Here is a 17,907-nt window from a genome sequence, read left to right as displayed (position 1 = left end):
CTTTTTTTTTTTTTTTAATGAAACCAAGATCTTATTAAAGAGACTTTATCTTCATCCTGTCTCCAGATGAATCCCCACATGGCCCAAACAATGTGCCCTTAAAATGAATGAATAGATAAGAAGCCTGTGATAATGCAGTTCTGCAGGCCCCTCCCTTCTTCCCTTCTCACCTCTCTTCTCCTTCCCCCTGAAACTTGTGCCTTGCTCATCTTTTTACAGATACATGCACACTCACCTTCTATCAGAAACATCTAAAGTTCTCAAAGGCTTTATTTTTTTTCAGAATTCATGCAGTCCTCACCATCCTAGCGTCTGGTGCTTACCAGAAAGGTGTTGCTTTTCTCAAGAGCAGTCAGTCGAGTCCAGTGAGGGTCCAATGCCTGGTCATTCTGCTCATTCACACTGAAAAAAAAAAAAGTGTATCACTAATACATTTTTCTGACATTATAAAATATTTTCTACTTTTTGAAAGTAGAGGGAAGTTTATTGGAGTAATCTCACCCAGATAGAAGGAATGAAGTTATTTCATAGTAATGTCTTTTAGACTTTTTCCTATGCATGTTTGATACTTTCCAGTATTAAGTAATAATATGGACTCGTGCTTTATTATTTGTAAGTTTCTTCCATAGAGGTGTGTCCTGAAAAACCCCTATCTGCTTGTGACAAAACTAAGGTTCATCAAGAATGTGATTTGTCCAAGATCACAAAGATAGATGGCATAGCCGTGCCCCGGGAGGCCACCAGCTCTTCATCCTACAGTTAAAACACAAATGTAATGGCTTCCCACTAGGTCAGATACACGTTTTCTCATCAAATGAGAGTTGGAGTCTGTGACCGCCACCACTCTAAGTTGTGTATTTGCTCCTGTGAGTGTGGTTTGGTGTTCTTAACTGCAAGTGAAGCACATTTGGACCCCTGGTCATCAGGAAATTCTCACAAAGTTCAATAATCCTTCTATCAACTCCATTTTATAAGGAGGAATAAAGTCACGTGTGCATGTTTTTACACAAGGGAGGGGAAGATGAAACACAAACACAGAGACTTCATTGTTGAAATATATTTGCGAGCTGCAGAAGAAAGTGTGTCTAATTCTAGTGCAAGAAAAAAGTGCCAGAGAACTGTCATCCACCCAAGTCATTATAGGATATTTAATAATAGTCTCTGAAACAGACTCTTAAAGTTATTTGTGCCTTACTACAATTGGAGGTGAGATGTTATCATTTCTATTTCCATGTGGAAGAACCACCTCAGAAGTGACTGCTTACCCAAGGTCGTGGGGGATGATATATAAATGCTGGGTCTGGGTTTATGCACCAGAAAGGACAAGTGCTCTCATCTTTGGATGTATTTAAATGTCTCAGTCATCTCAGAAACAAGATTTTCTCATATTTTGAATACTTAGCTTGCTTCTACTTTCTTCCGTCCCCATTCCTGCAGAATTCACAATTGATTGGGGTTCATAGTCTCCCGTGTAAATGCTTGGCATATTAGCATCATTGAGCTGTGCAGTTGAAATTGCCGCTCCAGAGCCATCCCATCAAGCACAGCTTGTGTTCCCTTCACCCCGTGTTCAGTTTTCTCACCATCTTCCCTCTGTATATGCCAGACCCTACTGAAGCACTTTTTTCTCTGCCCTTGGCTTCATTTGCCCTTTGACCAATTTGTTAATCCTAAAAGCTTTATTTCTCTCTCCCTTCCTTATTTCTTCAAAGACCAGTGTAAGCTCAAGGAAGCATTTTCTGACAGTGAGAACCATTTGGAAATGCCAGATGATGGTGAGCAAGGGTGGGCACTATTGTGCCGCTCACACTGTTTTCTTTGGGTCAGACCCAGAACACATACAAAGGAATAATTGTGAATGTCAACAAATGTAAAAGGAAACAGTCTCACTTCACAGAGTTCAGTGGAATGTCATCTCTCCGATGGAAACCAGCCTTTTAAAAAGAAGAGAGTAAAAGAATCTGTGGTTTTATAAACCTCTTCTACCCTCAAATGAAGGACAAAGTCAATTCACTAACTGACAGATTATATGGTGAAACTTTGCTCTCCTAATAAATTCATATTTGCATTTTCTCTAGAGATTTAACAGAGGCCTTTTGTAGTTAATTAACTGTAGAAGAAGATAAGACTGGACAGTTGTAAAAGGAGGTATCTTTAAGGTTTTCTGCAGGGTGGGCTGTAATCTATTTTTATTTCTAATCAAAAGCCAAGAAACCATCGCTAAACTGGCTCCGAGGAAAACCCACCCTCCCTCTTCTTTGATGTTGCTTTGAGTCCTGGCGAGTGCTTTTGAGGAAACTAAGGAGACTGGGTTGATTTGTCAATGGTGATAAGGCTTTTGAAGTGGCGCCCCTCCTATTCAGCGACGCTCACGATTGGCTCACTGAGATTCTTTTCCAGCTGCTTCTTTTTAATAACTTGTTTATTGCACATGCTTTTCCCTGCTGTGCGTTCAGGAGCCACAACTCACCATCTTGATTTGTCTTGTTTGCTTTCTGTGTCTCTTGCTTCCTGCGCCCAGTTGAGCCTGTCGATGCCCGCCCCGCTGCCGACCGAGGACTGACCACTCGACCAGGTATCTGACCCGCCTCCCTCCTGCCTCTCAGCAACTTCTGCTTGAGCAAAACAGGTCCTCTTTCTCCATGATCAGCCTCATAAGTTGCACACATTGCCATACAGAATCTGAAATGACCTTAAAACCAAACTTCATAAAATTCTCCTCACACCTCATTTTCCAAGTTTCTATTTAAGTCATCATCTAGCTTTTGTTTCTGAGCTATCCCTTTTGAGACTAAAAAAAAAAAAAAGCCCTTCTCAAATTTTGGGTTCTTTTCTTTACTTTTTCTTTTTCTTTTCTTTCTTTCTTTTTTTTTTAATGAAGAGGATTATATAGAACCGGTCCTCAAAAATGGAAGCCCACACAGGTGCAGACAGTCTGGTGGTGACCTACTTGGTTCCTGCGATAAGCCTGGCTTTCCTTTCTCCTTTGGTCTCCACATGGGTCCTTTTCCAACTAAACTGGGCTCAAGCTTCAGTTAGTTACTAAAGTAGGCAGGACTTTCTGAAAATACCAGAATTGGTGTATCTCCAGAGCCAGAAATACTTTTTCTCTTTTGTGGGTTGTATATACTTACTCCCAATGAGTGGCTAAAATAACACAACAGATGTATATGCAAAATTTTGCAAATAAGCCCTTTTTATTTTTTATTTACAAATGTCATTAATAACAAAATAGACAGTTATTTTTTATCCCAAACATTAAGAAGAAATGCACTCTTTACCCTCTGTTCTCCATTTTTCCTATGGTGCGAACTTGGTTTTAAGCATAACATCCCACTACAAGAGACACATGCATGCCTGGAATCTATGCCATACATAGCCTCACCCAGTGGGTAGGACCCATGTGTTCAGAAAATCCGAAAGAAGGGAAATTATTGAATTAAAAAATGTGTATATTCTGGGGAAATATTACTGCCAATAGCACCTGTTTTTCCATATTTTCTTTCTTTTTTACCCTCATAAAGTCCCATGCAGTGGTCAAGGAACAGGAGATTAACCTGCCTTGAAGACATCAACATATGGCTGGGTGTGATGGTGCATACCTGTAACCCCACAAGGGAGGCTGAGGCAGGAGTTCACAAGTTCAAGGCCAGCCTGGGCAACTCAGTGAGACCCTGTCTCAAAGTAAAAAATATATATATTTTTAAAAAGAACTGGGAATGTAGCTCAGTGGTAAAAGCACCCCTGGGTTCAACCCCCAGTACCAAAAAAAAAAAAAAAAAAATTTGTTTAAATCATCAACATACAGAGGTCCACCTTTGCTCCCTATTGAAAGAGCAGCAGGGCCAGAAGTAGACCCTGTCTCTCTTGCTGCCAGTGTATGCTCGTGCCCTGACTGCCTCCAGCACAGTCACGCATGAAGACTCTTGAGAGCCCTTCTTGTGGCGTCTTCCTGCTCTCACTCTGTGATGCAGAGTGGCAGCAGAGACAGCGGAGTGACACGTCCTGACAGCTGATCTCATTGATTTTATGAATCTTGTCTGAAGGGCTTTTAAGGGAACTTAAATTATCGTAAGTCAGAGACAATCTCGGCTGTCCTAATGTCCTCCTTATTGTCAGTGTCACGTAAGTGAATTTCAAGGAGCCACAAGTTGACATTCCCATTTTGCTCAGCCAGTTGTTGAGACTCAAAACAGAGGGTCAGTTCAACTCTAACTGCAGCCAAACCCAGCTCAGGTGGGCCCTTGGCCTTGGGGCATTTCTTCATGGGCTTCTCCTTTTATTTCTAAAAGGAGACACATTTTCCATATGCAAACGTAAGATGTGCAGAAGCACTCACTCAGCCCATTTTCTGAATTGTGCAAGCCAGGCCTGTGTGTTCCTGTTGGAATAGGGGTGACACAACACGGAATGTTTTTAAAGTCTGACATGAAAAGGACATTTTTCATACACTGGCAAATAACTAATCGTTTTTAGACACTAGCTAATGATATCATGGGAGAAAGCCATCCAAAGATCTTTGTTGTACCAATAACAGTATTATTATTCTATTTTGATATTTCACAGCAATCCCTGAATTACATTCTGTGGAGGGTTAAAAGAAATTAAAATGATAAGGTCCCTTCTCTCAGGAGCTTGAGGAATGAAGGAAGGAACCCGCTTTACATATTTAGAAAGATGTCATGGAATCTGGAAGGCAGAGAAACACAAAGCTACATCAGGTCCAGCAAGGACATTCTGTGATGTGAACAGATAGAGACTAACCCAAGGGTGTGATAACTGGGGGACTTGCTGAAGATGAGCTTCCAGAGAGGTTGTGAAAGCCGTGAAGCTCATGGATTGACAGGGAGGACAGTTCCATACAGATGAGAGAACGCCCTAGGCCAGGCTTCTTTGTTTACACCATGTAAGACTTGTTATGCCCAACCAGAGAGCATAGATGATGAGAAAGAATGTTCAGATGTGACACGAGGAAGGTTCTGGTGAAGGCGTGTTTATGAACACCATTATTTTCTGGATATCTGTTAGGTCATGTAGAGACCCCAGATTTTTGTGTTGCTAATGAGTCTGTTGAGCATTTAGACTGATTTGCTCAGTTGTTTTGTAGCATTCATTTTGGTTCTTCATCATCATGTTGTGAGGCCACACACTTGAATCTGAGGTACCAAATTATATCTTCAGACTTCAAACCCTTCCCAATTATCCTGCGTCACTATTTCTGAGTAATCACTGTTGTGCTCAGAAACAAGCAAGCCAAAGGGTGTTGGGTTTCTCCCATCTAGTGCTCTATAGTCATGAGGAGGAAAGTGCCTTCTCCTTGATTTTCATATCTGACAAACCAGAAGGTTGTAACTTCTAGCAGGAAGAGTCACATAGGAGCCACAATAATAACAGTATAATTTCTAGGCTGGCTGCTACTCCCTTCTGGCTTATTTCCAGAGAAAAATTGACTTTAAAGGACAAGTTATAAGAAAAATACATCAGCAGGCTCTCCATGCGGGGTGGAGAGATCCCCTGAGCTTTAATGGTGTATTATCATCCTTCTCAGTCCTAATCAAGGAACCCACACTGCCCCCAGCTATGTGAAAGGTGTCTACCTCACCCCCAAGTGCACAGCAGGTCCTTCCCTCTCCTGACTTAGATGGAGAATGAGCACTGACCAGCCCAACCCAGAAAAGGCCTCTTGCACTCATGTGAACACAGGCCCCTGCCATTTGTTTAAAACTGCCCAGTGCATGCAGTATCTGCCTGTTATTGATGTTTTCCTGTGTTTCCAAACTTCTTAATTTTTCTTTTATACCAAGGATTTAACCCAGAGGTATTTAACCACTGAGCCACATCCCCAGTACTTTATTTTTTATTTTGAGACAAAGTCTCCCTATGTTGCTTAAGGCTTATTAAGTTGCTGAGGCTGTCCTTGAACTTTAATCCTCCTGACTCAGCCTCTTGAGTCACTGGGATTGTACAAGTGTGTACCACCATGTCTGGCTAATTCTTTGGTGAAATTTACTTGGTGTAAAGAAAGTCTTCAGAAAATGATCATACCTGATAAATGAAATGACCTAGCAAGAGCTCTGTCTGCTGAAAATCTTTCCAACTAATGACCTATAAATGTTCATTATCAGTCATACTGACTTGTTAAATGAATTTCAATTTTTTTGATCACCAGAAGTATTCTGTATTATTTCAGAAATAGTATGAACTTAACATAATTTTGAATTGGAGAACTTATTCTTTAGATATTTTTTTTTAGTATAATTGACTCCAAATCTAAAAGGGAAGACTATTCAAGAGGGTTATCTTTAAAATCTTAGAAACGGGGCTGGAGATGTAGCCCAGAGGTAGAACATTTTCCTAGCATGTATGAGACTCCAGGGTCAATCCCCAGATCCATGCCCTCCCCCACCCAAAAAAAAAATGATTTTGAAAACATAATCTTAATTATTATATCTCCAGATTCTGATAACAGAAAAAGGATGAATTCCAAAGATGTCACTATTGTTGTAGAAGAAAGGATCTCAGATTTTAAAGTTCCTCCTAGGAAGATTAAAAACGTACCACCTGCACCAATGAGAAATGAGTAGTAGTATCACCCTCTATAAAAATCAGTATCAGGAGGTTAGAAGACAGAAAGAGTTGAAGCTTATAAATATTGCTAATAACTTTAAGAAAAAAAGAAGAGAGAGCTCTGCGGTTCTTAGGGTGAGGACTAGCGAACTAGGTCAATTAGAGGACCACAGTTAAAGAGATAAGAAAGGGAAACTCTTGTGCTTTGCTTGTGTCCTTTATGTCTCTATGAACAAGAATGATCTTTAAAAGGAAACTGAGGCCCAAGGTAGAGCAAGATGAAAAAAGAAAGTGCTAGGCACTTGTATTAGTTAGCTGTTGCTATATAACAAATAGCCCCAGAGTTTAGCAACTTAAAAGAGCAAGTATTTAGTTTCTTAGTTTTTAACAGCCAGGATTTGTGGGGTGGTTTAGCTGCATGATTCCAGTTCAGGTCTAATACTGAAGACATTGCCAGAGCTGAGGTTCTCTGAAGGCTTGACCCAAGGATGGTAGGTCTCTTTCCAAGGCGCTCTTTCACATTGCTATGGACACGAACATACCTATCAATCTTCCTAGGACTATAAGACTTCTTGGGCATCCTTACATGGCACCTGGCTTCTCCCACACCAGGTGATCGAGGAAGGAAACATCATTGCTTTTTATGACCTAGTCTCTGAAATCATACACTATCACTTCTCCCATATTTTGTTAATGTAGAAACAAGTCACTGTGTCCAGTCCACACACAGGGTGAGGGAATTACGTTCCTCCTCTTGAAAGGAGCAGTATCAACAAATTCAACTCCTCATGACCCAGACAAACCCCAGAGCAAGAACTTGAAGGTGAACTAGAACCTCTGCCCATGATCTTTTTGGAATTCTGGAGAAGAGGAAGTTAGGAATAGGAGAACAGTTCTGAAAAGAAGAAAGGAGAGAAAGTAGTGTCACCATCTACATGCCATGTGTAGATTGACATTGTTGGCGGGTCTCTTTTGGGATAAGTTACAAAACAGCTGCTTTTTAGGCAGTTGGACAAGAAAACAGGTACATGTCACACCCAGCATGGGTTCCCTGGGCTTTGTCAAATTATGCTGCCTTTCTGTAGCCACACATTCTATGCTATAGGCATGGTGCTTTTCAGTGTTGGCAGGTGTGTGACAAGTTCCACAGCACCTCTTAGTAAGACTGGAAGGGCAATTAGGCCAAGAGCAAGGAATTATTTCCTAGAGGAGCTGAAGGAACTCAGGATATGGAGCTAAGAAGGGAAAGAATCAGCATGACATGTTGCCTCTCCCTGGTGTCTGATAGGCCTCATGAAGGCCATCGTGTGTGGAAGGCAGGGCACCAGCTTGCTGTGGTGACCCAGGCTGCAGGCCCCAGGGAAAATGGTGTCATCTTAATGTAAGAAAGACCATTCTAGTAGGCAGAACTATCTGATATATTCCCTGTGTCCAAGCAGGAGCTGAGAACCCACCCCTGGATTGAAACACCATAGAGAAAATTATTTTTAAAAGCCCTTTTCATCCTAAAATTTGAATTTTTGATATTTAAATGTTCCAACATGGGAACTGACACTGATCCTTTGTGCTTTCATTTTTGTTTCTAAAATACCTTTGCATTTGTTTTTAAACCTCTAATTATTATTTGAATAATGAAATTCATTGTAACAATTGGTGTAAGGATCACTGCTATGTGATCTATAGAGAAGGAAGAGTATTATGTTCTGAAGCTCTATACTCAGCAGAAGAAACACACACACACACACACACACTAGAATGCTCAACTAAATAAATTATATAATTTTACAATGCTTCACTGCATAGATACGTGAACATAATTTATTTGTAATTAGAACAAAGCCTCGGAGTAACAGTTCTGTTCTACCAGGTAATTAATGCTCATTTTTTTTCTGAAGAAATGACAGCACATAGAAAAAGGCACATAATAGGCGAGACAATAAGTCCCTAAACCGACATTTTCTAGGAACAAATGCTTGCCAACCTCCCAACCAGCATTTATCTTTTGTCCTCTCCCCACATCCTTTTTAAATTACCACATGTGTTTCAGACTTCTTCGATCTTTAATTTCTTTTTGTTTAAAATAGGCAGCGATTAACCATTTAAATACAGGATGTCATGTTCCTTGAAGAAAGTCCTTAATTACTTTCCTCTAACCTCAATCCTAGAAAGAAGTTTTGAGTAGCCTTAGTCTCATAGAGTTACTGTTTATAGTCAAAACTCATGGATTGTCCTGCATATTTTCATCATGGCATGATACAGGTTCTGGGCTGACAAATATCAAGACAGAAGAGATCTCTGAAGTGAAGATGGACGCGGAATTCCGACACGACTCAGGATTTGAAGTTCGTCACCAAAAATTGGTATGCCAAATTATTCACCTCTTCCATCTATTGTTTATCTTACCAAAGGACCTGTTATGTCTTGCTTATGCTGTGTGAGGAATCGAATGAAATAAAAGATAAAAACAACAATGAAATGCTTGCCTGTAGGATCCTCATGAAAACGTGAAGAAAAGGGGGCTCTGTTATAGCTCCACCTAGAAGGCAGCTAAATCCATGCAGGGTTTAAAGTAGAATTAATTTCATTATAACAGTCACGTTAATCAGCTTGCACAGTATTCTCTAGGGAAATAGATTTATACAGGTTGATCACCTCTTATCTGAAAATCCGAAATGCTCCAAAACACAATACTTTTTGAATATACTGACATGATGCCCCAAGTGGAAAATTTTATACCATGAAATTTTGTTTCATGCACTAAATTATTAAAACATTATATAAAACTGCCCTCAGGTGTATATGAAACATAAATGAACTTTGGGTTTAGAATCAGGTCCTATCCCCAAGATTCCTCATTATGTATATGCAAATATTCCAAAATCCAGAATTTGAAACACTCCTGGTCTCAAACATTTTGGACAGGGGATTCTCAACCTGTAATAGATTTTTTTTTTAATATTTTATTTTTTATTTGTAGTTGGACACATACCTTTATTTTATTTATTTATTTTTATGTGGTGCTGAGGATCAAACCTAAGGCCTTTCACGTTTCTATCTGTCCCTCCTGCCCTTCCCTCCTATTCCCTCCACCACTTCCCAGCATTTTAGTTCTCTTACAAGGGAAGAAACCCTGCAGAGGTGGGTGGAATGAGAGAGAGGATCACAATCCCCAATCTTCCCAGCAGTGTCATTCATCAGAAGGTTTGGACAAAGACACAGGCAGCTTCCTTTTCAGACAAAGTGGATTTCTTTCCTTTCTCGTGTTAGAATTGGAATAAATACAATAAGGAAACATCTCTTTGCAGGCAGACAGCTCAAATAGTTATATAAAATCTTCACCAAATTCAGATAATATATCCTGGATTATGTTAAGGCTCCTTCTATGTTAGCAATAAGCACAGTGAGGGATTAAATTAATAAAAAGACAGTTTATCACGCATTCAGTAATAATACTTGAGAAATACTTTCAGTCATTTGTTTTGTGTGTGTGTGTGTGTGTGTGCGCGAGTGTCTTTTCCGGTGGCAAATATCTTTCCAATATCCATGAAGTTTATAAACCCTAGTACTAATCTCCAGAAGAAATGTTTTTATTGTTTATGCCTTTTCCCTTCCCTCCAAATTACTGTAGCAAATCCAAAACTGACTTGGGATTTGGATTTGCATTTTCACTCTCATTATCTGTTTTGTCAAAAGACATTTACCCTTTGAAGCATGGCTTTCACTTGCAAGTTTAGTTATTGGGAAATCAGAAGTGCTTTTGATCTGGCTGATGCTGAAGAGTTTCAAACAAAAAACTGAGGGAACTGCTGAAGAATTGAGAGCTGATAGGACAGAAAGCTGAAGATGAATGTGCAGATTCACATTTTCCGGAGCCTGTGTCATATAAGCCCTTTTCAGTAATTACACTAAGTCCTGTAATGCGACAGTGACTAATGGTGGTAGCAGCAATTAGGGAAATCAGCTCCCTCTACTGAACTAGTTGATAAGATAATGTACTATAATTAGTGCAATGAATATTACAAAATTACAGTATTTTCTTAAAGACATAGGGGTATGTCCAGACTCATATTTATTTCTGATTACCTCACATTAGTATCATTAGCTAATTAATGACTTCCTTTAATAAATATGTTGATCTAGCATATTTGTTTAGAAAAGGGACTAAGTATGAACAATTCTAATTTGGTTGGAGAGACACCATGCATAACATCCTTCTAGAAATTTGCTTTATGTGCTGTGGCTTATGTGACTATTGTAGATTGCTACAGTAATAGTTTTAGCAATGAAAATCTGTCATTTGACTGTCTTTGAGGCTTTATTGAAAGAATTGTCTAAGCCACTGTTTTCACTAACTTCCTTAACAAATGTGTTATATGTTTAGCAATAGTTTTTCTTTTTTTGGTCTAGCATAAGACGCCTTATATAACAAAATGACAAAAGTGGCAGTGTACTTTTATTTTTAAATAGATAACATTGAAAAATAATGACTTGCTTTTGTATACAATCTGAAGAAATGCGGTGCAATAAATTTTTCATACTGAGTATTATTTCTTCTTTACAATGTTCTCCAAATTCTTTTTATTTTATCCAAATAAACAAAAGGATAAAGCAACATTTTTAATTTTGGCCTCTGTCGACAACACCGAGAGCGTGACCTATGTGTGACTGTTAAGAGCCTCTTGGCCTACTACTTTTTCCCTTTGAAATAACATTATGCTTTTAACATGCAGTATGCTTCTCAAGGTTAATTAGAATCTTACTGAATCAGTGTAACTGGAAGTAGGTAATGTGATGTGCTCTTCTGTTTTGGGTTGCTTATTGCTAAGTATTAAACATGTTCCTCTAAAGAAATGAGGACATCTGTGGGTTTGGAAAGTACCTAAGGCAGGGTCACTCAGAGTAGCACATCCGGAATTCCAGTTTAAACTTGCTGTTACTTATGCCGGCCTCCCTTCTTAATCTCCTTGAGTGCCTTCATGGCTAAGATAGGTCCTAGAGCTGCCAGCCTGTTACTTGCCAAGAGTTCGCCTGTCACACAAGGTGTCAGGTCCCTGCAGACTTCTGTTTCGACATATGGGGGGAAAGTAGACTTCCCTGCACCTGGAGAAGCCACATGTTGTTCATCACTCTGTAAAATAGGGTTATCATTCTTAGTGACCGACCAACTCAGAGTGTAAGATTCAGTGAGGACAGAGGATATACAAGAACTTTCCACAGACCGCATCCAGCGTCTCTCTCAATTACAATCCTTTCTCTTGATTTGTTTTCAAGGTGTTCTTTGCCGAAGATGTGGGTTCAAACAAAGGTGCAATCATTGGACTCATGGTGGGCGGTGTTGTCATAGCGACAGTGATTGTCATCACCTTGGTGATGCTGAAGAAGAAGCAGTACACATCCATCCATCATGGCGTGGTGGAGGTAGGTAAACGTGGAGGCATGTTTGCTAGCAGAAATTAAGGAAGACCCAAGGGAAATTAGGCTGAGCATTGGTCTAAGGATCAAGTGTTCCTCCATGGTGCTCAGATTGCAGCTACTTGTCTCTTGCTGGTTTTTATTCATTCCACCATACTGTGAATATTATGCTGAATATTATGATTTTTATCAAAATTACCAGGTGCGGTGGTGAATGCCTCTAATCCCAGAAACTCAGGAGGCTGAGGCAGAACAATTGCAAGGTTAAGGCCAACCTCAGCAACTTGGGGAGACCCTAAGCACCTTAGTGAGACACTGTCTCAAAACAAACAAAAAAAGGGGGGGCTGGGATGTAGCTCAATGGTTAAGCATCCCTGGGTTCAATCCCTGGTACCAAAAAACAAAACAAACAGAATTACCAAAATAACACTAATAATAATGCCTGGCTTAAAAAACCATGATTACACTTAAGCCTTTTTTAAAACAAACAAGCAGACAACAAAAATAGTATCAGAAATTAGGAAAAGGAAAAATAAATAGACGGTTGCTTTAAAAAAAAATTACTAAACACACTTATTCCTATTTTTTTTTCCTTTAAATAATCTGGTCTCTAAATAAAACCTGGTAAAGATAAAGGTTACTAATTTTCAGTAATGATCCTTATCTTTAAAATTCTGCAGGGAAGGCTGGGGTTGTGGCTCAGCAGTAGAGTGTTTGCCTCACAAGCACCCTTCCTACCGTCAGGGTCAGCTGCCGAGAACTGTCTCCTTGGAATTGTCAGAGGAGGAGTTGATACTTGGACCCAGATTCTGAAAAGAAATTAATTTTTAAGCCAGAGGCAAGGTCCTTTTGGTCTCGACTTGAGACTGACTAAAACCTGTCTGGATTGAGTGCCCCGTTCCGTTCTGTTCATTTTATTTCCTCTCACCTCCTTTGTCCTTAGAGAAACTGTCCCTCCTTCCTTTCCCCGGCCTGTTTCTGCCTTTGTGCTGCTCTGTGTCCTCTGCATGGCCAGCAGCATTGGACTAGAACTTACCCGAGGTGCCATCCTCACCTCCCTTCAGGAACATATCCTCTGGCTGGGGTGGGACAACTCGGATGCCAGGGGCTGTGACCCAGCAGTGGCACCATCCTGTGGGACAGAGTGCTGTGGGTGAGAGTGCCCTGGAGTCTGCACTGGATGGGACTGATCCTCCTGCAAGTATCTCTGCCTCCCTTTGGTGGCTCCTCACACTCAAGGACAATCGGCCCTCCATATCCACAGGTCCAACCAACCACAGATTGAAAATATTTGCAGAAAAAAATAATTATTTTTTATGTAGTAAACATTGTCATTTCTTCCCCGAGCAAATGGAGTATAGCAACTCTTCACATAGCGTTTGCATCGTATTGGGTACTGTAAGTCATCAAGAAATGATTCACTAGAGGTGTGTGTGTGTGTGGGGGGGGGGGGTTATGCAAATACTGTACCACCTGGTATAAGGGACATGAGCATCTGTGGAGTTGGGCCTTGAAACCAACCCCCTGTGGATACTGAGGGACCACTGTACATGGAGGTGCCTTTATTTCCGTCCCAGGATAACCTTTAATGAGTGGCCCTGCTTTACCAAGAAAAAGAAAAGGAGCAATGAGCACAGGCAGAGGGACTGGCCTCGGTCACCCCAGACAGAATGCTGTCGCACTCCAGCATGAGGGCAGCTGTGGTCTCCAGGACCTACCCTCCTTCTTAGACTGGAAGACCCTGCAGCAGACCACAGAGATGAATCTAGGGGGAAATGTAAAGAGGTGTGAGCAGTGGGAAATGAGCAGTTGTTAGTTCTGTTTTTTAAAAATAAGCAGTTGGTGCTGATTTAGTGATGACTTCACCAGGAGGCCAGAGATGCATTCCATCAGCTGTTAGCTATGCTTTCACAAGGAGGCAACTGTGCTTTATTTTTGCCACAAGCAGTGACACGATGGCCCTTATTATGCCATTTTCCAGATGTGCCCACTGTATTGGAGCTTCTCTCGCCTTTCTGAGAATCCCAGTGCTGGTCAAATTATCCACCCTGCTCCTGTGGAAACAGCCCTGCAAAGCACTGACCCTGTGTTCTGTCTAATGTTGTAGCTCTTCCTACCACTCCTCCAGGAGTCTTCATCTTTAATCAGATGAGGGCACAAAATCTCTTTGGTAAGGTGTAGAAGAATCTTCCTTTCACAGATCTGATGATGGGAACACCGGAAATCCCCACACCCCAGTCATCTCTTTAGTGACCTAAATAAGGAGAGTTGCTTATTTAGCTTTTTATGGAGTCGTGGCATGTGACTTCTCTCCTGAGGAATGTGCTGACATACTGGTGACATCATGGCCATATGCAAGATGTCCTTAAAGGACTCTGGCAAGAAGGTGACCGACCAGGATGGAGGTACCTGGTGGCCACTAACATTGGTGTCCTAGAGCAGTTCGCGGAAGTAATCAGGTTAAACAGGAAGCGAAGGTCAGAAAAGTGAGGGTGGGCCCTCGAGGCACAGGTGGCTTCATTGAAGAGCAGAAAAAGAAAGTGGCAGGTGGAGGAAGCCTTAAAATGATCACAAAGAGCCTCCCATGGAGTTCCTGAGCCTTCCTGAGAATTGCTTGCAGTTGGCAATAAGTGTAACTCAGTTACTTATAAGGAGATTGTAATTAAGAAAGGTGTTGTATTCAAGAAAGTGGACCCATGTACAGTGGAGCAGAAAACCAGCCTGGGAGGGCTCGAGGAGAATGAATCACCACACTGCTGACCCATGGCAAGTTCTTGCCTTTGCATATGGCCAGCGCTTCAATGTTGTTGGCTCTCTCGCTAGAATGTGTGCTATGGTCCTCTTCCCCTCCTCTACTTGTCCACCTCTGTGGCCTAAAATGGAAACTTTTAGGGCCTGGGGTCCTGCTCTTTTGCCTAACTCAGTGCCATTTGTAAAGGACATGCGTTTGCACAATCCTGCTGGTGGCTAAACATAATAAACTGTCACCGTGGTATTCACTGCCCCTCCTCCAAGTTTACATCTTGCAGCACACACACCAGAGGCAGTGCACTAGGATAACTTGCAACTAAGGAGACCCAAGCAGAATTTTGTCTCTGTCATCTAGTAGTTGAGCTATAAATTGCTCTGGGTCGAGTGAAGGAATAAATGGCTCCAAAGAATCAAGATCAGGGAGAAAGTTCTAGGAAGGGGACGTAAGCCAAGGAGTATTCACAGATTCTACTCAGGAGCTGAGCATGTAGCTCAGCAGTAAAGTTCTTGTCTAGCATGCACAAGGCCTTGGGCTCCAAACCCAGCACCACAAAAAGAAAAAGGAAAGAAAGAAAGTTCTACTCAAAGTTAGTTAGTTTGGGACAAAGCAGATCTGACTGGGCTCTGCTCTTACAGTGTGTACCTGCAGGAGTTGAAGCCATGCTATGGTGCTATGCAGGAGCCCCAGGTCTCAGAAAGACACAGTGCATTGCACAGAGTACCACATGCAGCTTTCAGATGAGTTGCTTCTGCTGTCCAGTCCAGGAGTCAGGAGAGAGTATTCAGAGTGGTATGCGAGTGTGTGTTTGCATCTCAGCAAGTGGCAGATGCTCCTGCCTTGAAGACTCTGCCCCTCGCTTCATTGTTGCATCAGTCCTTCTAGAACAAGCGCTAGGAGCTCAAGCTGCCTCAGCTCAGCTTTAAGGGAAATGATGGTGTTTAAGAGAACAGTGGTGTTCATGCAGAGGCCCAGTTGCACAGGGTTGTAAAGCAGTGGCCCTTGCATGGTGGCCCACATCAAGGCAGCAACTTCAGTCACGAGGAAGAGACTTGCTGCAGAGGTTTATCCATCCCAGGTTTATCCATCAACATGGGTGCTCAGATTTTTGCTCCTCATTTTCAAGGGGTTTGGGATTTAAAAAAAGGTATAACCCAAACTTGTTGGGTGCCATTTGTAAAGCTAATCCCTTTTCCTGAGGCGCCTGAGCCCTCTGAGCTCTGAGGGCCAACCCACCCCAAGGCAGAAATGGCAAAATACAGCTCCCTTCCCAGCAGCCAGGGGTGCAAGGATTAGCAAGTAGAACCATGGCCAAGAGACAGGAAGGCTGGAAATGTGGACTGCACACCAGCCTCTGAGCCATGCATTTCTGGCTGGACTCTCCTAGGTGTTTGGCCTTGGAGTTTGAAGAGGAGATAGGAAGATGAAATTGCCAGGTGTTCTGCTGCCCTTGATGAATATAAATGGTTGTTGAGAATGATGTGCCTCTTGGAGGAGATAAAAATATAACATTCTTCACAGTGAAGCAGCCCATCATTTTTTGTAAATTCAGAAACAGCAGTTTTGTCCCTATTTTCCAAAGCAAGATAATTTTTTTGAACCCTGGCATTCTTCAAAATCTCAGTTAAGATGCCCAAGTTTGAGTGGCACACTGCTGCAGGCAGGCTGTTCCCTGTTGATTTGGAGAGGGAATGAAGTCTCTAATTATTGGTGCGAATCTTCAATGATGGCATTTTAACTTGTAAGCCTATGGCTAATTACACTGTTGCCAATTAAAGCCAGGTGACCTCATTTGTTGACAACAGTGCAGATCAAAGGAAGCAGGAAGCGGTGGGGAAAACATCTGTGAATGACTCCCCTGGGACAGTGATGCTGGGCATCATTTGAGCAGTCCCCTGAGTGCTGGCTCTCGGTTAGTGCCTGTCAGTGGTACTGTTCTAAGGGGAAACGTCCAGGCCTGAGAGAGGACTTGGCTACAGGAGAACACGGCAGCCCTGCTGTGTCTTCCATAGATGGAAACTCAAGGATCAGGGAACAGAATGAGGCAAGGTGGGGTCAGACATGGTTGCCTGCAGGCAGTGGGGGATGAGGCAATTAGATGGACACATCTTTTAAGTCTGGATGGCTTATGACCATTCTACACCATCCCTGAAGAGACGCCATGTGCCCTCTGGCATTTTGCCTTCATTGAGTTCAATGGGACAGCTGTTGGTGCCTGAATTATGCCACAATTATTGGTTGTGTCGGTGGGGGGGTGGGGGGGAGGGAAGCTGGGGAAGATGCTGAATGTCACTTGGCGAGGCTCAGTGATGGGAAACAGGCCTGCAGGGTCCTGGAGGTATGGTGGGAGCCCAGGTCCATCGTGCACAGAATAGAAAATGCCCCTTCAGAGGAAGCTCCTTTTCTATGGAAAAGATGTTTCTTCATCCTGATTATATATTTGTGTCATTCTCTTTATCTTACAGTGGTTTTACAGAACAGAAAGTTGTTTAAAATAAGCTATTATTAAGCAGTACCTCCTCTCCTCTGTGGACTGGGAGAGAGAGCTATAGCAAATAGAGTAGAAATAAGAACAGCAGCACCCCTGGTTAAAGGGGTAAGTGCCCTGCACAATCTGCAGAGAGTAACTGCCTCACGCAACCCTGCCAGGCACTGAGAGTAAGGAGATAAATGTTCACAGCCGCTGACCTTCTTAGAAGCAGAGCACTAGTGCTCAGTGTAAACACATGCACATACCCCAAGTATATTAATCTACAGCAGCATGTCCTTAATGTTTTTCCTTTTTTCCTGTGCTAAATAAATGCTCCTATGATTTGCATATATCATTAAAGATTCTCAGATCTCTCTTTAACACTTTCACAAATATAAAATTTGATGGAACCAGGAACAGATTAAAATAAGCATGGGAAGATACATGGCAGTCCAGGAAGTTGAGGGATTTTTTCCTACACAGTGTCATTCAAATAGCATACTTTGCTGATCCCTCTCTGTGATATTCTTGCATTTTTTTTATAGCTTACCACCCACCTTCAAGTAAAACAGTCCTCCAGCATGGCTGTTTGTACTATTGTAACCAACAGGAAAGAAGTAAAATAATTGAAAGGCTGGTAACCTAGGACTGACCCCAATAGTGAACTCCAAAACCTAGCTTGCAAAATTATTAGACTTTAAAGATTTGT

At 41.8% G+C, this 17,907-nt stretch overlaps 1 protein-coding gene across 7 annotated transcripts in view; it reads left to right on the top strand.

Moving 5' to 3' along the window:
- The window catches only part of LOC107136416 (amyloid beta precursor protein), a 239,009-nt gene that overhangs the window by 218,787 nt on the left and 2,315 nt on the right, over positions 1-17,907 (top strand). For 4 of the 7 annotated variants that reach the window (XM_048803537.1, XM_048803536.1, XM_015478668.2 and 1 more), the window contains 3 exons: positions 2,522-2,575; positions 8,827-8,927; positions 11,839-11,985. In XM_048803537.1, the coding sequence (XP_048659494.1) occupies positions 2,522-2,575; positions 8,827-8,927; positions 11,839-11,985 (302 nt within the window). The remainder of the gene's footprint in view (positions 1-2,521; positions 2,576-8,826; positions 8,928-11,838; positions 11,986-17,907) is intronic. The other 3 variants (XM_048803538.1, XM_015478669.2, XM_015478667.2) reach the window with 1 other exon arrangement.

The sequence above is a fragment of the Marmota marmota genome, unplaced genomic scaffold (genome assembly GCF_001458135.2).
Source record: "Marmota marmota marmota unplaced genomic scaffold, marMar, whole genome shotgun sequence".
In the NCBI taxonomy this organism is placed as follows: domain Eukaryota; kingdom Metazoa; phylum Chordata; class Mammalia; order Rodentia; family Sciuridae; genus Marmota; species Marmota marmota.
The sequence above is the reverse complement of the archived record's forward strand: the minus strand, read 5'-3'. Positions and strand labels throughout refer to the sequence as shown.